The 23,942-nt window shown below is 56.6% G+C and overlaps 1 protein-coding gene across 1 annotated transcript; it reads left to right on the top strand.

The window, feature by feature from the left end:
• The first annotated feature begins 2,171 nt into the window (after positions 1-2,171).
• LOC119112391 (putative U5 small nuclear ribonucleoprotein 200 kDa helicase) lies at positions 2,172-23,073 on the top strand. Its single transcript, XM_037236571.1, has 4 exons — positions 2,172-2,274; positions 15,512-15,647; positions 21,549-21,672; positions 22,811-23,073. Exons 1-4 carry the CDS (start codon positions 2,192-2,194, stop codon positions 22,933-22,935), a joined length of 468 nt encoding a protein of 155 aa, XP_037092466.1. The 5' UTR covers positions 2,172-2,191; the 3' UTR covers positions 22,936-23,073.
• The last annotated feature ends 869 nt before the right edge of the window (positions 23,074-23,942 follow it).

Genomic DNA, 23,942 nt, shown 5'->3' with positions numbered 1-23,942 from the left:
ATGGCCTGCGGCCGGCGGCAGCCGCCGCGCTAAAGGTCATGTGACGTCAGAGGGCAGAAGCGTGCCGAACCTAACCAAAGCCGAACCTGACCGGATCTAGAACCCAACTAGAACCAGGAGCCTAGAACGTAACGTGCCGAGCTATTGTCGCAAGTTAATCTTTTGTCACAAAATTCTGCCGTAGACGCGGATCGCCAAGGTCTGATGGTGAGATCAGGCTTGCGCTACAAACACTGCTTGGTGTTCGCGCTGATCCCAGAAATCCGTCCAATCTAAAGTTGGGGCTAAGTTTATATAACATGAAATGAAATGGAAAATCCAAGGTGTTGTGACCAGGATCTGCCCAGAAAACTGTTTTGGTTCTGGATGCATTCTGGTTTCATCAGCCTAATTTCGTGGAAAGTTTTTTTCTATTTGGCGTATCTCAACAGCCTGGCAACGCTTTGTTACGCTTTGAAACGCTTTTAGTGTTGATTTTGTGCTCCTGGTTGTGCCTTTCCTTGCTTTATGGTTCGCAGATTTTCTTGTTCGCTGCAGATAATTCGTTGTGTTATTGTACAAGACGCGAGGTATTAAACAGAGGCGCGTTGTTTTCAAGCAATTTACGTGGTGTGCTGCTCTCGTGATTGCGGCATCATGCTGAGGTATTGCTCTCGTGCATGATGTGGTGGTAGTCCAGCAACTACGTTTCTGTTGTGTCAGTGTTCCGCTTCCGTCCACCAGTGCTATTCCTCTCGGTCTTGGGTTGTCAGCTATCTCGTGACGCTTGTTAATTGCATTACTACTCGCATTTTGTTTTCAAACATCCGCTGAGCCAGGTGACGTATGTCACCGTCAAGCGGCATTTTTAAGACGACGAAAACTATAAGAGGCAGCGCGTGTGAACTTGTGATGGCTAGTGATACGCTCATCGCGCATGTTTTTTTCAGAAACGAAATGGTTCCAGGTTTTGCCGGGTGACTGAACAATGGCGCCGTTGGATGTGGCTTGCGGAGCCTTTTTTACAAGAATTGGGGGGAGGGGGACTGCCTGCCACACAGCACTCTCCAATGGCATGAGGGGAAGGAAATTGACCTCGCCCAGCTTTGGCTAAGATGAAACCACCTCGCCTGTCCGTCCGTGAATATTATTTCATAGCGAAAAGTCAGAAGATCCGGCCCATGGCGCCTGGTGCAAGGCCAGCCGGATGTGGTTCCCCGTCATCTCTCTTTATCAACCGCCTCCACATCGGCCTCTGCATCGACACGGCCGCGCGCCCCCGTACCTGTGTGGTCAGCGGCAGTCTGTCGTCGCGCGCGGGGGGGCGGTTCGGCCCGCCGGGACTGACGCGGTGATTAGGTGCCTGATCGGAGCCGGCCGGATTGCGCCGCCTGGCAGTAGCGGCGGGCGCGGCCGCAACTCCCCCGGGCGCGTCGTCGGCGACCACGGAGCGCGGCGGGGGCGGAAGGGAGCCGTCACTGGGGCGTCAGGGTCGGGCCCACAGGCGGAGCCGGGTCGCAGCTCCCCCGGGCGCGTCGTCGGCGGCCACGGAGCGCGGCGGGGACGGAAGGGAGCCGTCACTGGGGCATCAGGGTCGGGCCCACAGGCGGAGCCGGCTCGTTCCGGTGCAGGCGTGGGTGGAGGGGGGCTGCAGGGCTCGCGGCGGGAAGACACGGCGCGTTGTAAGCAAGCGGGAGGGCATTGCTTTTGCATGGAACGGGGGTGTCGGACCTGTGCTTGGCTTCTGGAGGCAGGGGTCGTCGGTAGGTGCTGACCCAGGTGTCGGGTCTGCTGGGACCTGTGCTCCGCTCCTGGAGGCAGGGATCGTCGGTAGGGTCTGACATAGGTGTCGGACCTGTGCTTGGCTTCTGGAGGCAGGGGTCTTCGGTAGGTGCTGACTCAGGTGTCGGGTCTGCCGTGACCTGTGCTCGGCTCTTGGAGGCAGGGGTCGTCGGTAGGTGCTGATCCAGGTGTCGGGTCTGTCGTGACCTGTGCTCGAGTCCTGGAGGCAGGGGGTCGTCGGTAGGTGCTGACCCAGGTGTCGGGTCTGCCGGCGTGGTGGGATTGGATCCATCGCCCGGGCGTGATGGAGGGGATAGGGGGGGGGGGGGGGTCTGACCCGTCGGCGGCTGCTGAGTTTCGGAGCCTGTCGCGATTTGGCGCTGACCCGCCTTTCCGACACCGGCAGGAGGTGACCACCGTGTTCGACATCATGGAGCTGGAGGACGAGGATCGCAACAAACTGCTGCAGCTGGACGACAAGCAGATGGCCGACGTGGCCCGCTTCTGCAACAGGTCAGCGGGCACACGCGGCCGAGCCGGAACCGCGTTGAGCCCCCCTCACGCCGGCCCGAGCTGGTGCGCGGCGCTTCCGCCGTCAGCGTCCCCTCCACGCGTCACCCTCGCGTTCGGAGCGGGCCGCCGCCTGCCGGACGGCGACACGTGACTCGCGCGGTGCGGTGTCGAAGCAGCCGCATGTTGGGGTCAGTCAGGCCGCGCTGAGAGACGAGCGCCCGCGCCGCCGCCGCCGCCGCCGCCGCCGGCCCCAGGCGCGGCGCTGCGCGGCGCGCGGCCCTAGGTGAGCACGGCTGATGGCGGGCAATTAGTGCCGCTCGGAGCTGATTTACGAGGCAGCCGGGCGCGCGCCGTCGGCGGCACCGCGCCCTGCGCTGACAGCCGGATGGCCTGCGTGATCGGCTGCAAAATAACAACGTGCAATTATTGGACGGGGTTATCCGGACGTGGTGTATCTGATGTGCTCCGAAAATATTCACTTATTGTGACAGGGCCTTCGACCCGCTTGGGCGTCAGGCCCATGCCAAAGGCTGTTTGCCGTTCACACAGGTAAAACTGCGGTAAATGACTCAAAACATTTGAGCTGGTTGTACAAGCTGCAGTGGGATAGCAACGTGTCGCAGGAGTTCCAGCAGTATCGAACGGTGCATCTTAAGCCAAAAAGAATGCTTGAATAATGTTTAAAACATGTCGAGCACGTGTAGCTCAGCAAGAACTTTGTTGGGCATAACTGATATAATTTCCGCGGATCGTGTATATTCAGGCGCAGTGTTCGGAAACCTGTTAAAGGCCCGAAATGTGTCCATCCCGATAGCCAATTGGTTGGAGAGATTGCTTTCCGATTCACCCACCCGTGTGGGGGTGGGTTCGAGTCGATTCAGGCGCGCGCTATTTGCCGTGGGCTGAGATGGTCTGCGGCCGGGGACAGCGGCCGCACGAAAGGTCACGTGACGCTGGAGGGCAGGTCGGACCGTGCCACCATCGCGGCACGCTGCGAAATTCCTGCCGTTGACCCGGGGTTTCATGATCGGACGGTAGCGTCAGGGGTTACGCGACAAGCTCCGTTTAGTGTTTGCGCTGTTCCCAAAGATCGGTTGCCAATCAAGAGGCTTGGTCTAGATCTTAGAACCAACATGTCGTGGCCTCTAACACCCATTGATTAAACATTTTAGATATATATATATATATATGCACAATTATTTTTATGTATGTGTAGATACCCTACATATATATATATATATATATATCTATTATATATATATATATGTACTATATAGATATATAAACTAGATACATATATATATATATATAGATATATATATTATGTATATATATAGACATATATATATATCATCATGATTCATAATATATAGTATATATATATCATATATATATTATATATATCATATACTATATATTTATATTTGGCGCCATATGAGTTTGGGAGTCGGTCTGTCCCTGCAGGAGGTTGTCAGGATTCACGACCACCTCTGGGCATGTGGATTGCTATCAGCTCCAAATGGTGCCCGATCTATCTGTCTCCGACGCGGTCCGGGCGGGCAGGGAGGGGGGGGGGGGCGTACATGTCTTGCTGATGGGGGGGGCCCAATCTACTGGACGTGCGCATCGGTCCATCTATCGGCTGCGTTGGCCCCGGCGCCGCCGGTGTTTTCCTGGGAGATTGGTCTATCCGACGGCGTTCTTACAGCCGGTGACGTTCCAAGGACCTGACGCAAGCGGGGTGATGCTCTGCTCTGGCAGGCAAGGCAAGAAGCCGAGCTGAGCGCCGATCATGCGCGCCGCAGGAACAGGCCTCTGAGGCGGGCAGAGCTGAGCGCCGATCATGCGCGCCGCAGGAGCAGGCCTCTGAGGGGGCAGAGCTGAGCGCCGATCATGCGCGCCGCAGGAGCAGGCCTCTGAGGCGGGCAGAGCTGAGCGCCGATCATGCGCCCGCAGGAGCGGTCTGAGGCAGGCCGGGCAGAGCGCCGATCATGCGCGCCGCAGGAGCAGGCCTCTGAGGCGGACAGAGCTGAGCGCCGATCATGCGCGCCGCAGGAGCAGCCTCTGAGCAGGCCGGGCAGAAGCGGCGCCGCGCTGGAATCGCGACTTGGCGTCGGCAGGGGGCAGCCGCCGCATGGTACTGCGGAGCGGACCGACGCGTACAAGGTGTGGCACTAGGACCACCGAGGCGTGTGGAGTAGCGGGGTCACCGAAGCACGGTGTGAGGATCGGGCTCCGAAGGCCGAGGTGATCAGGGCGGCTGCACGGGCCCGACAGTTGACGCTGTGGCCGGTGAGGCGAGAGCCCTGAAGCGGCACTGGGCATCAGGGCGTCTGCACGGGCCCGACAGTTGACGCTGCGGCCGATGAGGCGAGGGCCCTGAAGTGGCACTGGGGATCAGGGCGGCTGCACGGACCCGACGGTTGACGCTGTGGCCGGTTAGGCGAGGGCCTTGAAGTGGCACTGGGGATCAGGGCGGCTGCACGGGCCCGACAGTTGACGCTGTGGCCGGTGAGGCGAGGGCCCTGAAGTGGCACTGGGGATCAGGGCGGCTGCACGGGCCCGACAGTTGACGCTGTGGCCGGTGAGGCGAGGGCCTTGAAGTGGCACTGGGGATCAGGGCGGCTGCACAGGCCCGACAGGATCAGGGACGGCTATGACGGGAGGGTTACCGGCGCGATCTGGTCGATGCTGGCACCACTGGCCCAGATGGAACGCCCGCGCATGCGCAGTCCTCGTGGCTGGCATGGATTCAGCTGACGGACCGAGCTGTTTACGCCGACACGCGATCCTTGATGCCGCGGGATAAACATGCCGCCCGTCTCATATGATCCTTTCATTTACGCTTGATTATAATGCTGAATTGATGTAAAGGTACTTCAAAGCAAACTTACGATCCCAGAAAGTGTTTTATCCCCTGGACTGGAACCTGCCCGAAAGCTACGGCGACCAGCAGTGTAACAATGTCAAATGTGTAGCCATTAAAATGGAGCCAGAGACGCTACGCACTGGGCCGCGGAAGCGACCTCAGCGCTGGCAGCGCTGGCTGGCCTGAGCCGGCGGTGACCTGCTGCCGGGCCGGGTCAGGGGCGTGGGCGGCGTCCCCTGGGGACCCGGTACAGCTGCCGTTAACATGATGATCGGCGACAGCGGATGTGCAGCCGCGTCTGGAAGCCTTAAGGTTGCGCTTTACCACCTGCGCCGGGCGGAGTTTGCACCGTGGATACTGCCATCCTTAATCAGGACACCGGCCATTGGGAGAACCTTCAGCATATCAGAAAGTGGCAATCTTAGATGGACCGAAACATTGCCGCGGAGTAGTTTTTCCAGATTGGGGCCCCACAGTTGCACACATCGCTAGCGGTCAAGGACACCTGAGACGAGGCCGTTATTCGGGCTGCGCTATTGGCGTTTCGCACAGCTTCGCGCAGCACACATTTGTGTGCCGCCTCGCCGTGCAGTGCTCACATAACTCGGACCATAGTGAGATCTTTCACTCGAATGGCTGTCATAGGCTACTCCGAGCTCTCTGGCTTCACACATTGGAGAGGCTTTTGCAGACACAAAAATCGCGCGGGGATTTCGAACGCGCTTGAGACCGAGTCATTCCTTTCAAATATCACAGATCGATATTCTCACTCAGTGGCTCGCCCCGCTCTGCTAACCTGCATGGGACCGCTTGTGGCAAACGCGCAGCGTTCGAAGTGCCGTAGTTGTAGATTTGCCCTGCGCCATATGGTGTCTCGGCTCAGGTCTGAGGTCAACCAAGCGAGCAGACCGCATGACTCGTCCCCGTACACAGCCGCGCGCTCCATGTGTATGCCCGGCTGGGGCGCGACGACATTTCACAATTCGAGGCAGTGGGACTACCCGACCCTACGTCACCGTTTTCCTATCGAACAATTTATAGGCAGGCGCCTCGTACAGTGAAGGTCTTAAAATCATTGTTTCATGGCCAGACAGTAGTAAAAGGCTCACTCCTCGGAGAGAAACCAGGAGAGTGGATATATAGATATGTTGATATTTCGGCAACATGCCTTTATCGAAACGAAGAGCAGAAGTGCTTCTGATTTTCGTTTCGATAAAGGCATGTTGCCATCTTTATTCTCCTGGTTTTTCTCCGAGGAAGGGGGCTATTACTACTGTCATCTACATGAATAATGTTCCTCGCAAATGGATTTAAAAACTTAGGCAATTTTGTCTTATGACCCTTCGTCCTCATAGGTACGGAACTTGGAATTGTCTGCAAAAACATACCTGCATGCATCAACATTTGAGGTGACTGGCGTGGCATGATGCCACCTTAGGCGAACAGGTACGAGCGGGAAAAAGAATTTATGGGAATTCTGAATGCTATTGTGTTGTCAATTCCTTAATACCGCGCGCTAAAGACGGCTCGTGGAGTTCTTCGAAACATGTAGTTGGTTGGCAAATGAAAAAGGCGTGAGGATGAATAGGTTTATAGCCATGTAAGCTATATAATTTTCATTTCATATTTTTGTTTTGCACACCATCCACACATCTGTAGCGACCAAACTCGATTGTGCCACACTTTCTCACGAATCAGCATTGCTAGGAAACTTCGCATCCCCATTGCATACAGGGGATTTCCCGCAACGTTACCATAAATGTTCGTTTATTACGCGAGGAGGGTATCATCATACACGTCATCATCATCACCTTTCTAACCGCGCTGCCACGCAACTCCACTACATACGGATTCACTGGCAGAGCTGTTCGATTCGCCATCTTGAAATGGAACGCACGAGTTTTCTCACACGTGGACGCAGATGAAATCTTGGTGGCGCCATGCGGCAGCTATTTTGAACGTTGCGATGGAGGTGACGGGTACACGCCAGCCAGTAGCCCTAGCCTCGTACGTTGCAGAGGTCCCAACGTTGTACTCCCGGTGGCACTGCACAGTCCATTGGCCGCGGAAATAATCTGGAGAGAGTTCGCGGGTATAACGCACAAGCACGTGATAATTCGAGCCCCCCCCCCCCCCCCGCCTCAGTCGCCGTATAACTCAATGATTGGACTTGAGAAGCAGTAAGTCGACCTCCCTACACTTTACTCAATATTAGATTTGATGGAAGGAGTCGACAAATACGTAACAAGGGGACGGGGCTCATAGCCCTTAGACTGAAGGCAATGTAACGGAAATGGAAAAATAACTGGCCCAGTTTCGTTTCTCAGCGGACTGGATTGATTTTCTGTACGTTGGAGTCTTTTAGTACGAACGTAAAAAAAAACAATCAGTACGCGATTCAGCGGATAACAACCTCAAACCTTGCCTTTTTTACGGACACAAACAGTTATCTGCCGTCATTGTTGAAACGTTTTGACGATTAAAAACTGCGCGTGCCCACGGTCTGTGTACATAGACCTAATTTCCATTCATATACAACATATAACATATATATGATGGTCGTGGTGGTGGTGGCGGGTGTCGTCCGTCTGCGTCCTGGGCGTCAGGTGGCACTTGTCTCCGTGTGATGGGCTGTCGGTGGTGACGGGTATCGTCCGTCTGCGTACTGGGCGTCAGGTGGCACCTGTCCCCGTGTTTTGGTGTGGCGGTGGTGGCGGGTGTCGTCCGTCTGCGTCCTGGGCGTCAGGTGGCACTTGTCTCCGTGTGATGGGGTGGCGCTGGTGATGAGGGTCGTCCGTCTGCGTCCTGGGCGTCAGGTGGCACTTGTCTCCGTGTGATGGGCTGTCGGTGGTGACGGGTATCGTCCGTCTGCGTACTGGGCGTCAGGTGGCACTTGTCTCCGTGTGATGGGCTGTCGGTGGTGATGAGGGTCGTCCGTCTGCGTACCGGGCGTCAGGTGGCACTCGCCTCGGAGCGAACACTCGCCTGAGAGCCACCGCTGCCCGCCGCCGCCGTCATCATCCATGGCCGCCACGGCGGGGACATCTGCGTTGCACCGGGTGGCTCTCCCAACCATGTCAGCAGTCAGCATTCGCTCATCCCGGTAACCTTTGCTAACGAACGCTGTGCGTCGGCGGACGTCTTTGTGCCGCGCACCGTCGCGCTCCGCCGCGTTCCGCGCGCGCGCGCCAGCGTCCGAGCACCTCTGCATGGCAGGCACTGTGCTTGTTAGGGAGTTTGCCCGTGAAAACTCGATGAGATTGACCCCCGCTAATAAGCGGTATAGTCCGCAGTTATATTCCACGACAGAAGAAGCAGCCCCCCACCTGTCGGTCACAGAAGCACCATAAACAACGTGTTTTTGCTGCCTACAGATCAACCGGTTGACCGGGAAAGCCCTGAATAACGCCAAACGAGTGCCATTACAGAGTCTGATTAAAGCTGGTGGTTACTTAGAGAAGCCGATCAAAGCGTAGTGTCAGTGCAGGGTGATACGTGACGTTGTGTCGGTGCCGGGTGATACGGGACATTGTGTCGGTGCCGGGTAATACGGGACGTTGTGTCAGTGCAGGGTGATACGTGACGTTGTGTCGGTGCCGGGTGACACGGGGCATTGTGTCGGTGCCGGGTAATACGGGACGTTGTGTCAGTGCAGGGTGATACGTGACGTTGTGTCGGTGCCGGGTGATACGGGGCATTGTGTCGGTGCCGGGTAATACGGGACGTTGTGTCAGTGCAGGGTGATACGTGACGTTGTGTCGGTGCCGGGTGACACGGGGCATTGTGTCGGTGCCGGGTAATACGGGACGTTGTGTCAGTGCAGGGTGATACGTGACGTTGTGTCGGTGCCGGGTGATACGGGGCATTGTGTCGGTGCCGGGTAATACGGGACGTTGTGTCAGTGCAGGGTGGTACGTGACGTTGTGTCGGTGCCGGGTGATACGGGGCATTGTGTCGGTGCCGGGTGATACGGGACATTGTGTTGGCGCTGGTTGATACGGGACATTGGGTTTGTACCGGGTGATCCGGAACGTTGTATTGGTACCGGGCGATACGGGACGTTTTGGTGGTGCCGGGCGATACGGGACGTTGTGCCGATCCAGGGTGATCTGGAACGTTGTGCCGGTGCAGGGTGATACGAGACGTTGTGTCAGTGCAGGGTGATACGCGACGTTGTGTCGGTGCCGGGTGATACGGGATGTTGTGCCGGTGCCGGGTGATACGGGACGTTGTGTCGGTGCCGGGTGATACGGGACGTTGTGTCGGTGCCGGGTGATACGGGATGTTGTGCCGGTGCCGGGTGATACGGGACGTTGTTTTGGTGCCTGGTGATACGGGCCGTTGTGTCGGTGCCGGGTGATACGGGACGTTGTGTCGATGCCGGGTGATGCGGGACTTTGTGTCGGTGCCGGGTGATACGGGACGTTGTGTCGGTGCCTGGGATATGGGACGTTGTGTCGGTGCCGGGTGATACGGGACATTGTGTCGGCGCTGGATAATGCGGGACATTGGGTTTGTACCGGGTGATCCGGAACGTTGTATTGATACGGGGCAATACGGGACGTTATGGTAGTGCCGGGCGATACGGGACGTTATGCCGATCCAGGGTGGTCTGGAACGCTGTGTCGGTGCCGGGTGATCCGGGACGTTGTGTCGGTGCCGGGTGATCCGGGACACTGCGTCGTTGCCGGGTGATACGGGACGTTGTGTTGGTGCCGGGTGATACGGCACGCCGCCGGTTAGTCGGTCGTGCTCTTGTTGCGACGCTAGTTAAGGGCGAGCGTCCACCAGCTCTGGTGTTCCTCGTCGTTCCCAGCTATACCATTGGCAACAAGTTTCGCGGTCGTTTTCCGTTTGTTCAGTTTGGAACACGTTTGACGCTCGTTGTCTGCTCATGCAGTACAAGTTGCGAACTTCGAATGTTTAAGATGTAAAGTACTTTTGCAAATGGCTTGTAGCTTGAGTAGGGGACGCGCCCGTCGTCGAGGGAGCGCTGGGGCTTTGTAGGGGAATAACGGGGCTTCTGGTTTCACTCTCCACGTTCGAAAAGCTACTCTCCGTCCGTAAATAATTGCCCCGTCTGGGCTGGCTCGTGTCCTCGTCCGTTCCCGCCTCGGGCCGAGCTGTGCGGCGCCGTTTGACCTCTGACGCGGAGCTTCGCCAGGCGCGCCCGGCCGCCAGGCGGTGGCGTGCTATACCGGACTGGTGGGGTCCGCCTCCCGGGAGATCGTCCAGCGGGCAGGCCGAGTGTCGCTCCTCGAGGGTCCGCGCGGCCCCCTGTGGAGCGTGCCGATGTCGCCCCTCGGGGGTCCGCGCGGCCCCTGTGGAGCGTGCCGAGTGTCGCCCCTCGGGGGTCCGCGCGGCCCCCTGTGGAGCGTGCGAGTGTCGCCCTCGGGGGTCCGCGCGGCCCCCTGTGGAGCGTGCCGAGTGTCGCCCTCGGGGTCCGCGCGGCCCCCTGTGGAGCGTGCCGAGTGTCGCTCCTCGGGGGTCCGCGCGGCCCCCTGTGGAGCGTGCCGAGTGTCCCCTCGGGGGGTCCGCGCGGCCCCCTGTGGAGCGTGCCGAGTGTCGCCCCCCGGGGGTCCGCGCGGCCCCCGGTGGAGCGTGCCGAGTGTCACCCCTCGGGGGCCCGCGCGGCCCCCTGTGGAGCGTGCCGAGTGTCGCCTGGGGACGGCGGAGTGCGGTATTGTCGCCAAGGCACCGGGCGCAGCTCCCCTCGTGTCGGTGTGTTTTGACACGGTCGCCAAGTGAAGCCGACGGGAAGGGAAGGCGACAGGAACGCATCGACCGCTAGTCCCGAGTTGCACGGCTGACTCTGGGCTGCCTGTGGCTGCCACTCAGCTTCGATTATGACCTGCTGGTGAGAGGCGTAGAAGACTGGCCATTGAGCGCCAGAACACCACTTACCGCGACTGGAGTCGCTGTACCCTTTGGCAGCCGATGGTGCCATGGTGGGACCGTCAGGCAACTTAACAAACAACAGGGCCGGACGCAATCAACCAGTGTGGTTGACACGCCATGAAGCTAAAAGTACATGGTAGCATTATGCGCATGCGCGACAGACGTCTCTCGGCCCTTCTGTCTATAGGGCCGATGTTGCATCTTACGTTTACGATACGGCCATTCTCCAAACGAATGGCCGTATAAGTCAACCATTTTAATCCGGTGAAAGTGGCGCGCTAATCTTGACACAGAGCCGGCGTCGTAGATCACACTAGGAACATAACGGCGCGGTACCAGTCCGCTGTCGTACGATTCATATGTCTTGCTCGTCCGGTGCCAGTGTTACACAGGCTTCGGCTGCGTCGTCGCACACCTTCATAATGCGGTGATTTCTTTGTGTTGCCGTGTGTGGCATTTTTCTGGAATTGTCACATCCGCGCACACGCTGTTTACATGTTGGTGTGGCTGTGGAATTTAGAGTTTTACGTATATGTCTTTGGCTCGGGTTTTAGCAATTGCTAATGGGAATAGCAATCGACGATCGACTTCACTCCGGGTGTGTAGGTCCATTCGTTATGGAGGACTCTGGTGCCTGTCGGGGCGTGGAGAGTTAGCTCGTACGTCTCCAGGCCGCACCGGCACCGGCCGTCGGCCGTCGGCCGGGCGGCAGGCTGACATCGAGCGCGGCCCGCCAGCAGCGGCGCCTTTTGAGGATGTGGTGTGCCTGGCATCATAATTATCACTTGTTTGTAGGCTTACATACATTCCGCAGCGTGGAGGGTGGCGAGGGGACACCGTCAGCCAGTTGTATCTGCACCCGATGTGTTGAATAGAAAACACCGAGGCGAGACGGTAGGTCCCTCGTAAGCGGCCCACAGCTTCACCGGCTCATCTTAAAGCATTCCTTCACCGCCGACCTGTCATATTAGGTCAAATACAATCAAAAGGATTTTGCCGTCCCTTTGCTGCTACTGATGTGCTCACCATTGGGCTTAAACAAGCTTGGTTATTTAGTACAAATCGTTATTAAAAAGTAGTAGCTAGTGGGTAGCGAAAATAAAGGTTGTAGGAGGTCCAATACCATGAGAGGGACATGTCACAACATGCAGACTCGGGCAAACCCAGGCAAAGTTTTTGGCTGCGCACCTGCTAGCGTTATGGAGAACAGACCCGCTATCACAGCTGACTGGTCTTTCTCTCAAGCATGTAAGAAACAATACGAAAAGTCGTTAGACCACCTAGCAATAATTATATTGGCAAATATCTCATGACGAGATGAATGATGTTTTCCTTGCCAGTGCGTGCTTAACTATCTTTTCACAGACAACACCACATGTAGATGCCAAAGTGTTTAGGATCCTCTAAATAACTAGAAACACGATTACACCGCTTGATGAATTTCCAGTTTCGTTATATGTCTAATACGGCACCAAGTGTCAAATCTCTCATGTGCCCCGAGATGGAGAAAGCATTTTACAAACAGTTGGCGCATCGCGATGCTATTTATGTGGAAAAATGTGCATGACGGTAATCCTGAACATGTGACTCATCTTATCCATACATATTGCTTACACGGATATACTACCTCCGTCTAAGAATCGCACAAAGCGCCTGCATCAGTATTACCGTCCGGGAGCTAAAGTTTAATTGATTTTCGGTATTTTCCCTCTATTGATGTCATATAGTACCCAGTGTGGATATCCCCGTTGCAAGCAGTTAATACCGAAGCGTTCCACAGGTTGCGTTCTAGGGATTATGTGAGATTCCATGACTTTCAATTTTCGCATGGGACGATGGTATTGGTACTCTATTTAAGTCTGCCAGATAGAACGAAAAGGCATCCACATTTTCACTCGCCTATACGGTACTATTTTTTAGTCGGTGCAACTCTACTAAGTCTGCAGGATAGAACGAAAGGGCGTCCACATTTTCGCTGGCCTGTACGGTATTATTTTTTAATCGGTGCACTTGAGAAAACAGTTTTGACTATTTTAAACCTTTGGCCCAACGCGACGTGAATCTTCAAGAACTCATGACCACGGATGCATGTCCGTCATTTGTACATAATGTGATGACGTGTGCTGGATTGACTTCTACTCCTAAAGTTTGTCTGGCACGGCCTTGACCTCCAGTGGGACGATTTATGTACTTGGCCGAGGCGAAGATCACGCACATTGGTGACCACGTAATCACTTGACGCATTAGAGTGAGAAGGCGAATAAGTCAGGTGTTTACAGGTCAAGGGTGGCTTACGGAACGGCGATTTTCCACATTTTCGCCTTGTGGACCCTTGAGAAAGTGCGTTGTGCTGCATTCTACAGTTCGTCATGCACATTTGGGTAAATTGTAGCGGTGGGCGTCAGGCCTCGTCCGGGCGAGCGACAGAGCATCGTAGTTAATGTCGTAAATCGTTTGTTTATTTTTGTCACCATACTTTTTACAGCAAGGCCGGGTCTGTGGCGCTTAACGTTTGCAATTTAATGTGATCGGCCGACAACTCCAGGAGATTGCCCGAGAGCTGACGTGACGGGGTTTTGAGCAGCGGCTGGGGGCGCCGCTCGCGATCAGGGCGGCGGGTGCTCGAGGCGAGGCCCGTCCTCGCCCTCAGACCCCGCAGCTAGAGCCCGCCACCCACCGATGCCCAGCCGCCCGGCTCCGACAGCCATTGGCTGTGAATTATTTCTGGGTTACTGGCGCTGGTTCGGCTGTTGTGCGCCGCGGGTATAGGAGCGCGTGGGTTATTGGCAACAGTCGGAACTTACATCCAGCAGAAATCACACTTTCGAGTAGCTGAGCACGCGGTGAGTCTTATGATATGTTTCAGTCGGTCTCTACATAGAAAGGCGTTTTTCAGTAAAGATTTGTCACCATGTGTTTTGATCTGCTGCGACTTGCTGTATTTGCGCTGCTAATGTTGCGTCACGTTTAATGTGCATGAGTAGCGAGGTCCGCACTAGCCGCTGATCGCCCTGCGCTAGGCTCTGATTGACTGGAAGCCGTCCATGTATTTGGCTGTATCGATCTGTCGGGCCAATATGCCATGCCTGCCGTCTGGTGCCGGAGTGATCCGTTTCTCCAATCAACTCATCGAACTAGACATAAATGAAACATGCCAGAAATATTAGCCGCGTTATCGAGGCAGACATACAGTTGCGGCTCACCTCTGCTAGTGCAGTGAGTGTTGTTGCCCTGTCGCGCTGTATTATACAGCATCAAGTCCCAAGTGATGCCGCCGGCGTGTGGGCGTGCGGCGTGAATATTCATTGCCGGCTGCGGGTGGTGGGCGGCGGCGCGCCGAGTGGGCCGGTGCTGACCCCTGCGCCGGAAGGCGCATGTCGCGGGGCCGGTGCGTCGGAAGAGTTGGCTCAGCTCGGCTCGGGCCTCCGGCCGGCCTGCGAAGTATGTTATGCGCCACGCATTGTTCCCATGGTTGACAGGTAGCCGGCGAGGGTTGACCCTCGGCTAGTTGTTAGCTAGCCGCTTATGTTGGTCGAGCCGAACAAAAGGCTCATTCAGACTTCAGTTCACGCATGATACATCTCTTCACACATAATACACTTATCACGATGGTCACACATACACCTGTTGACATAATACCTGTTCACAGAAACCTGCAACAAACGGATCACATTCAAACATCACCTCCCTTCCAGCATGCATGACCATTAATGTTTGAATTATTAAGTGTTTGACTGATCTCAAATGCGTTGAATGATAACACAGCAACGATATGCCTGGCTATCCTTGACTCCTGTGTGAGCTATAGCCTCAAAAGAGCAGCCAACGCATCCCAAAACCCCGTGTTAAAGGGTATACGGGGCGTTTAAAACAGCGATGATTGCGCTCATTTTTCACTCTGTCCGAGCTTTCATGTTTGATAACACTGCCTTCTGGCCTGACATTTCCCACTCAAATAGCGTGGCACAAATTGAATTTCGGGACGTCGCCAGTTATTTACCGCTCCATTTAGGCCGTTGATGCATTCGCAATTGCCGTCCGCGGGGTGCTGATAGTATTAATGTCGATAGGTAGTCAGCGGTCATCTGGCGACGAACTTCACTCGGTGTTTGCCGCGCTCGATAGAACTACCGAGGCGGATAAGCGGGACGCCGTGAGGACACAAAATAAAGCGAGAACGAGGAAAGAAGGGCTTAGTTGATGTCTGTGTGCCACTGCCCCTTGCGCTTTGAGATGCTGTTCCCCGGTGCCTTGCATACCCACGACCACGCGCGTGATCCAGTCCAGCCTGGCGGCGGGCTGACGTGGTCATGCCTGGCACCACCGGCGGCGGCAGAATCTCCGGTCGTGCCGCGTGCAGAGACACGTGATCTCACGCCGCATCACCAGCTGACGGTGGCGGTCGTGCCGTGTGCTTGCGCCGCGCTCGGTCGGCGGTGCCGTGACGCCACGGCCTGTCTCCGCCGTCAGGTACCCCAACATCGAGCTGACATACGAGGTGGCCGACAAGGAGCGGCTGCGCTCCGGCCACCCGGTCCACCTGGTGGTCAGCCTGGAGCGCGAGGACGACGTGGTCGGCCCGGTCATCGCGCCCTTCTTCCCGCAGGTGAGCGCCCTTCTTCCCTCACGTGAGCGCCGTTCTTCCTGCAGGTGGGCACGTGGTGTGGCGCCGGCGACGCGTCAGTCGCTCGGTCGGTCCGCCCCGGCCGGAGGCGATATCCGTTCGGTTCGCCGGCCGGACGAGCGGAATGGCGGCACATTATCTCAATGATGCCACAATGGCGGGCCGGTCAGACGGCGGCGGGAACGCTTGGCCACCGGCCAGGGGAGGATGGTCGGCTGGCACGAGCGGCTCGGTCTCTCCTCGCCGCCGCCTAACACGGCCGTCTCACGGGGCAGGTGCCGCTCCGCCGGCCGGGTCGGCTCAGGATCAGGCGCTGCCGTCAGCTGATCGTTCGGCCGGCCAGCGGGCGGTCAGCTGACTGTTGGCTCAGCTGATTAGCTTAAATGACGTCCTCAGCTTAGCTTAGCTTAAAAAGCTGCTGCTCAGCTTAAATGGGATTTTTCATGTTTGAAGATATTGAAGCAAGGATCAGGTATGCTAAAATAATCTCACTAAACTATCGGTTCACGTGTAAATGAAAAAGACTGCTCTGGTTAATGCAATGGCGGGATGTGAATGACATTATTATGGCGCCATGGATGCCTGGGTGACCTTGAAATAGTAGCCCTGAAATAGTATGCACATTTTCGCGGGTTTGTAGCTCAGGAATTAGACGAGTTTAGGTCTTGACAAGGGCAGGGCTGTGAACTGCGCTGAATTATCTTCAAGATGGCTACTTCAGTTCAAAACCCCAGACAAATGTGGAACACTCTTTAAGGGGATTGGGCACAGCGTGTTTGAGTTAATGACTAGAACGTCGGGCGCACTTCTGATTCCCTGAGCAGTCTTATCGTCTGGGATAATTCGTATATAATTGATGCCAGAAGTTTTTTTCTTTGCACTACGATAATTAGGCCAGCTTTTGCTCCTCGCTCGGCATTTGTGGGCTGTGAGTCCCTATAGTGGTGTGCCCATTATGACGATGATGATACCTGTCCAGTGCCCACGCGGGACCGTAATTAGCATACAGATCGAGCGGCACCACCACGCGCCACACGCTACCAAACTGTCCCCGGAGTCGCTTGTGACCATGAGCACGTTTTGAGTCGTCGAGTATTGATCATGTAGCGAATGCTTGCTTGATGACGTCGCTGAACCAGTTTAACCAGCTTGAGCTGGTGCATTGCAGACGATTATTGTCGGAACATGAATTCCTCACTCACAGTTCCGAACCACCTGAGGCTCAAGGCCTTTCTTGCACCCATTAAAATCAGAGTTCTCTGGCGGTTAGCGTCCCGTAACTAGTGGGCCGACCTTGAGAAAAACGTACGCCTTCAGATTCGGATTTTCAAGACCCAACAGACCCCCACCATCTCGCCAACGTGCGTTTTTAGCCTCAGGGCGCGGGCATTACCTAGACTAGTAGTGGACTGTTTCAGCTGTCCAGCCCAGCCCGCTGGACCATTTATACTCCAGTTCGCTGGGAGCCATTGTCAGTAGCGAAATGCATGTGCGGTGCGTGCCCGCCTCCCAACCGGGCGGTGCGTTACAACTGAGTTCGATGCTACCCGGGGAGCCACGCCCGCTCTCTGGAATTCCGCTTTCAGTGCAGTGTTCCTTCCGTGAAAGGCTTGCAAAGCTGGGTAGAAATAAAACTGACGATACGACAAAAACTCACATGAATACTTCACTGTTTGTTTATTTCAGCGGTGAAAACTTGCTGTGTATCATGTTTATGTGATGGCATACTTGAATTATATCATTGTATGTGTGACCGTCTTTACATTACGTCGTGCTTCTTTGTAATTTTTCACCTGTGCCTGCCCTGCTTACGCTGTGTTAGATGTAACTTTCAAAAATTAAAAAGTCCGTTGAGACCCGGATTTCAGGGTAAAAGATGTGCGATGAATGCAATGAACCTAAAGTTTCAGTGCACCGGATGCACCAAATTATGCTATTTTAGGTACTGTTTTAAATCATGATATAATAGCTTTAAAGATGTTATCACGATTTGTGACCACATCTGGGCGTTGCTTTACGCGGTCCAAAACTCCTCTTGTTCGGCTCGAGTTACGCGGTATCTTTCCCTCTATATGCAGCGTAAGTGTGGATGGCCCCTCTTCAGATGTTTCGAATTTGTTACTAAGATCCCAGTCTTTTCACATGTCATACATTCAAAACCAAACCAGACAATCAAGACTGGTGATGTCTAAAAATTATTACGTGGCAAAAGATTATAACTGAATTACGTTCAAATCACGGCGAAGTATGAGAGCTCCCATGACGACACACCGTCTCCAGGGCTTGGCGTCAGTCACCACGACCCCAGGGCTTGACATCAGTCGCCGCGACCCCAGGGCTTGACATCAGTCGCCACGACCCCAGGGCTTGACATCAGTTACCGTGACCCCAGGGCTTGACATCAGTTGCCGCGACCCCAGGGCTTGACATCAGTCGTCGCGACCCCAGGGCTTGACGTCAGTCGCCACGACCCCAGGGCTTGACGTCAGTCGCCGTGACCCCAGGGCTTGACGTCAGTCGCCACGACCCCAGGGCTTGACATCAGTCGCAGCGACCCCAGGGCTTGACGTCAGTCTCCACGACCCCAGGGCTTGACGTCAGTCGCCACGACCCCAGGGCTTGACGTCAGTCGCCGTGACCCCAGGGCTTGACGTCAGTCGCCACGACCCCAGGGCTTGACATCAGTCGTCGCGACCCCAGGGCTTGACGTCAGTTGCCGCGACCCCAGGGCTTGACGTCAGTCGCCGCGACCCCAGGGCTTGACATCAGTCACCGCGACCCCAGGGCTTGACACCAGTCGCCACGACCCCGGGGCTTGACATCAGTCACCGCGACCCCAGGGCTTGACACCAGTCGCCACGACCCCAGGGCTTGACACCAGTCGCCACGACCCCAGGGCTTGACATCAGTCGCCGCGACCGGGCCGCCCGACCCATTCGGGTCGTGATCGAGATCCTATGATTGGCGACGGCGGGCGGTTCCGGGGCGAGGCCGCACGGAATGAAAACGCCGGGCACCACGCCCACGAGCGAAAAGTCGCGGCGCCGGCGTGTCCGCCCGTGGTACGCGGTTGATGCGCTGTCACAGCAGTGCTTGGACTGACAGCCCAGGATCCGGGATGACTATCATGTCTGTTCTCGGGATTTTTTCGATGCCGGTGTGCCGTTTGAGGAAGTGCATTTACTGAACGAGGTCCACTAAACGAGCAGCTGAGGTTCGGTTGGGGCAGTGGTTAGCTGCGCGTCTGGGGAACCAGAGGTATGGGGTTCGATTCCCTCGGTCCCCGCCCTATTCGCAAGGGTGAGAGACATACGACATCACGTAGGCTCACGAGCTGAATGGGTCGTTGTCATTAGGGCTTTACGACGCCCTTAGCTACTCAGGCTATATGACGTCGCCTACCTTCACCCTGGCAAGGAGGGCGGGCACCTGTGAAGGGACGGATCGAACCTGTACCTGTACCTGGTTTCCCAGACGTGCAGTGCTTAACGCGGACGCGTTAACCACTGTGCCATCGGCACCCGCTGAAGGGATCGTAAAGGTCCAACGACAACTGAAAGGGCTGGCAACTTTAACGTAAGTTTGATTGATTTGTGCTGAACATAAACAGCGCCGTGCGGAGGTTGCCACCGAACATCATTCAGCGGATATACACGCTGCTCGGACCGGATACCATTCTGCCCTCGTACAACTTGACGCGCAGAGTCTGTTTATATATCTTCCAGTCAGCGTGTGCCTGCCCGTTAGTTTTTACTGTTAGTTTAACTTCACAGTCTGCTTATGCCTGATCCTAAGGTTTTTACACAAAGTGCTCACGACAGCTGTTTGAAAGTGTCCCGTCCTGAGGGTTGACATTACCGAGCAGCACGTGGCGAAGAGCGAGCGGATTGCGACGGAAGGTCACGGATCCCCCAGTGTCCTGAACACATCGATGTTGTCACCCTGATTGACCTGCTCACCCACACGGATCCCCCAGTGCGCTGAACACGTCGATGTCGTCATCGTGGGTGACCTGCTCACCCACACGGATCCCTCAGTACCCTGAACACGTCGCTGTCGTCATCGTTGGCGACCTGCTCAGGCCCACGACTCAAATTTAGTGCCCCCAGTTGAATAGATGTAGCTTCAGCTGCCTGCCGTCGTCTGGTTGTGTCGGCCGCGACCGCGCCAGCTCGGGCGGCCGTCAAGCCCGTTGGAGTTCTGCGCCGGATCATCACCGTATCTCCGTCGCGTGCCCGCATCTGGCATCGGAGCGCCGTCGCCGATCCGGGCACGGCTCACTGTCCCGCGTCAAATCACGCCGACCCGGCGCGGACGCTGGGGCTGACATCCGAGCCAGGCCGGCTGGTCGTCTGCGCGCCCGCCGGCCGCCACGCGGCGCGTGACGCCGTCTCCCGGCTGTGCCGTGCGGCGCCGGGGCGCCACACGTGGTGCCTTCCCAGGGGCTCGGCTCGTTGCGCCGCCCCGCCACTGACCTCGGCCCGGCTCAGCCGCAGTGCCCGATGCATTGCGGCAGATTTCCTCAGGGGCGTGTTGGCGCGCTCTGCCCCGCGCTGCCGTGCCCCTCGACCCCTGTTCGTGAGATGGGTCGCGGGTCGACTCCGCGGCGGTCTGCATGCCGTCTCGTCGTGTGGATTTAGCCCGGCTTTCCGCTCGCCACGTGCGCCGGGGTCGAGTGCGGTACGTGTGCTGGATCCGTGTTTCGATTTCCCCGCCGGCTGGGTAGGCTGTCTGACCGACAAGGCTGAGCGCGCGGCCATTTGGCGGGTCCGTGATCGGAAGACGGCTGTGATTCGTGGTGTGAAGGGAACGAAACTCGCAGTCATTGAGCTCGCAGTTGTCATCTGTGGGGACCTGGGCTATTCGTGTCGACCGTCGTATGGTGCGCCCGTGTTCCATCGTCGCGCAATGCGGACCCCCCCCCCCCCCCCCCCATCCTGTCATGCAAGTATTCCAACAGTTATGCGAGGAACTCACCGGCAACTGCGTATGCTGCCCAGCCCCCTGACTGGCAGCGCATAAGCTTGGTGCAACTTGAAACGAATGAGCTATTTGTGGTAGGCGCTGCGACACGGATGGCGTCTGTCGATGTATGCAGTCAAAGCTGTGATTTAACGTGCCGTCAAACGTGAACTGCTCTCTCGTATCTCTTGTTCAACGCCCTGTTCTTGAGGAGTGCAGTCATGCCAAAATTCCCTCAGTTCAAAATTCCCCACTCACTCACACTTACATTCACGCCCTCTAGCTTTTGGTCTTCCTCTGGCTCCCTCAGGTATATTGTTATTGTAGCGGGTAGTAGGTTTACACAAATTTATGATGAACAGACGACAGATCCGCATCCAGCGCAGTGTTCTGGTCACGTTGGCCGTGTGTGCCAGCACCAATCGAGCCCGGCCTCTAGGCTTGTGCCCACTCACTCTCGAAATCACTGCGCCTTGGGCGACTCCCTGAACAAACAGTGCTGCTGTGGTGGCATGCTGGTGTGGCGGCGGTCTAGTCCGCCGGGCTGTAGTATTCCTGTGCAATGCTGGGCCCGTCATATCATATCATGGCCGTCAACCCGAAATGGTGGACCAGTGCAGCACCCAGTTTGAGCCAACAGCGAAGATGTAGAAAGGTTGGCAACACGCGTGCGTTGGGAAACTAAAAGAAGAAACATGATTGTGTTTGTTCTTGCAGTCGGACTTGTTGGCCGTGTCTGCTCTTAGCGTGGGCGAGTCCCAGATGAGAGGAGGTCGTCTCCGTGACGGGCGTTGCCAGCGCCGGCCGCCTGCGACGCGTCAGGTCCGCACGGCTGCCCGCCTCGCCAGCGGCCCGGCGCTGTCTCGCCCGAGCCGCCGACGTCAGCCGACGCGACTGACGCGTGACCCTATTGCCCGGTAGCGACGCGACGAGGGCTGGTGGCTGGTGGTCGGCGACCCCAAGACCAACTCGCTTATCTCGATCAAGCGGCTGACGTTGCAGCAGAAGGCCAAGGTGAAGCTGGACTTCGTGGCGCCGTCGCCAGGTGAGGCCCGCACGCGCGTGCTGCGGCCGGCCGGGTGCCGGAGCGGGGTCGCCCGCGCAGCCGGTACGTATCGACCACGGGCAGTGTCAGCGCCGCCGCCCGGCCGCCCGGCGCCCGCGCCCCTGACAGCCGACTCGGATATGTGTGCGCACGAGCTTGCGCTGGTCACGCCACAGGAGACCCGGGCCGCCTGTGAGAGCCCGCTGTATGTGCTCGGGAGATACGGGCTGGTGCTGCGGCACTACGTCCTTTGTGGCTGTCGGGCTTGGCAGGACTTCAGCGTTTTAGCATAGATTGGTGCTTGGTGTTGAGTACTTCCTTTATTTGTATCGATGCTGGACGTCACAGGCTGATGAGTGACCAAGTCGTGTTGCGAAGAGTCTGTGCGGTCGACCTAAAGCTGGTCATGCGAGCGAGGTCGCAGCCCGAATAAGTGTTGCGTGAGCCATGAGATCAATCTGAGCTTGAGCTGCCTGCCCCAGCTCGTTCATCCCTTTTGTAAATGAAACGTGACGCTCATCATCGCTCACCCTTTTGTAGAGCGTCAGCGACTGCAAAGGCCATCGTGGCGCTTAGGGGGTGGGGCAACCGGGGTTCGAACCCGCCACCGTGCCAAACCATGTCTTTCGCAATGCGCTGTGCTGTTAGATACACACAGAACATGGTTAAAATTTACACGCAAATCTAAGTTTACTGCAACGCCAGAGTGGTTTCAACTGAAAGCCGTGATGTGCTGAACCGGGTTCTCATTAGGAGTTCTTAAAACAGCCTTTTAAGTTGGGGGAGGGGAGGGCGGAGTATGGATCCTTCTCATCTGTAAAATGAAGGAATTCACTTAAGTCCCAAAGGATGAGTTTCAATGTTCCAAGTGACAAGCCATGTCCGCCCTGGACCTTGAGTGAATGGATTGGAATAATAAAAAAAAAAACAATGCTCAAAGCTTGCTGGGAAATGAATATAATGAGCCAATCTTCCGATCCAGATTCTGGCGTCTGTGTTCAATTTACATATTTGTCTCCGGCTTGTCAGTGTTTCCGTGACAGACTTCGTCTCGCTCCTGATCCTGTCACCCTTCGCCCCCCCCCCCCCCCAAACCATCCGGGTATTTTTTCAGCTGACCCGCCGTCGTACGTTGCAGGCAAGCACACATACGTGCTGTACTTCATGTCAGACTCGTACATGGGCTGCGACCAGGAGTACAAGTTCTCGCTGCAAGTGGGCGAGGCGGACAGCGACAGCGGCAGTGGCAGCGGCAGCGACTGAGCTGCAGCGGCAGCGGACGGTCTGCCGTGCCGCACACCGCTAGTGGCCCGTGTGCGGAGGCGGCGGTGCCGAGCTGTGAGCGGACTAGTGCGTGGCCGTGTCTCCGTTTCTGTATGCGCGGTGGCGAAGCCCCGGCTGCGGCTGGAGCGCCGAGCGTGCGGCCCTGCGCCGGCCGCGATCCTGCGCGGACCCCCGACGGCACGTCGCCGCCCGCGCCATCGGCCGTCAAATAAATCATCACTCACCCTGCCGTCGTTTGTCTCGAGCTTTGCATTCTGAGCGGCATCGACGCGGCGCCGCGGCCGGGCCGGAGCATTCATCAGGCTGGGGTGGCGGCGGGCCGACGGCCGGCACCCGGGCCGTCGCCGCGGCGCGCGCGCGGCACGCCACCGCCTCGGGAGTGTTGACGGCGCGAGGTCAGGCGCGGTTACTGTCTCCGCCCGCGTTCAGCCGATGCCACCGCGGCCGGGCGGCGCGATTAATAGCCACATTTTCCACATTTTGGTGTTAACTGCCACACGTTTACACTCGCAAATGCCCTTTTTACACAAACCTTTCGCTTAGTAGTGCGCGTGTTCGCACATAATGCACCTCTTCACACGTAATACGCCTGTTTTACTTGTCACACATACACCTGTTCTCATGCCTGTTCACAGAAACCTGTTTATAGACGGATCGCATTCCCTATTGCGACGCTACCAAATGAACTGTTCCCTAACATAAAACATGCAAAATGTCCTTTTTGCGCCTCCGGCAACGCTGGCACTGATCGTTCTCTTTGGTTCCGGGCAGGTGGAGCATACGTCTTATTGGTATAATCCTGTGCAGAATTATGAACTGCCGCCATTTCAGTTCGATGTCATTTGTTGTGAGCCAATGATCTGTATATTTCAGCCCACTCATCCTGGTCCGCTATTCGCAGGTCGTGCTCCGATTTCCTCTGGGAACTCACAGGTTGTGAAATACGTGCTGCGGGCAGCATTGCGTTATAACCTGGCTTTGCTGTT

Source organism: Pollicipes pollicipes, unplaced genomic scaffold (genome assembly GCF_011947565.3).
Source record: "Pollicipes pollicipes isolate AB1234 unplaced genomic scaffold, Ppol_2.1 Scaffold_7261;HRSCAF=8764_pilon_pilon_pilon, whole genome shotgun sequence".
Taxonomy (NCBI): domain Eukaryota; kingdom Metazoa; phylum Arthropoda; class Thecostraca; order Pollicipedomorpha; family Pollicipedidae; genus Pollicipes; species Pollicipes pollicipes.
The sequence above is the reverse complement of the archived record's forward strand: the minus strand, read 5'-3'. Positions and strand labels throughout refer to the sequence as shown.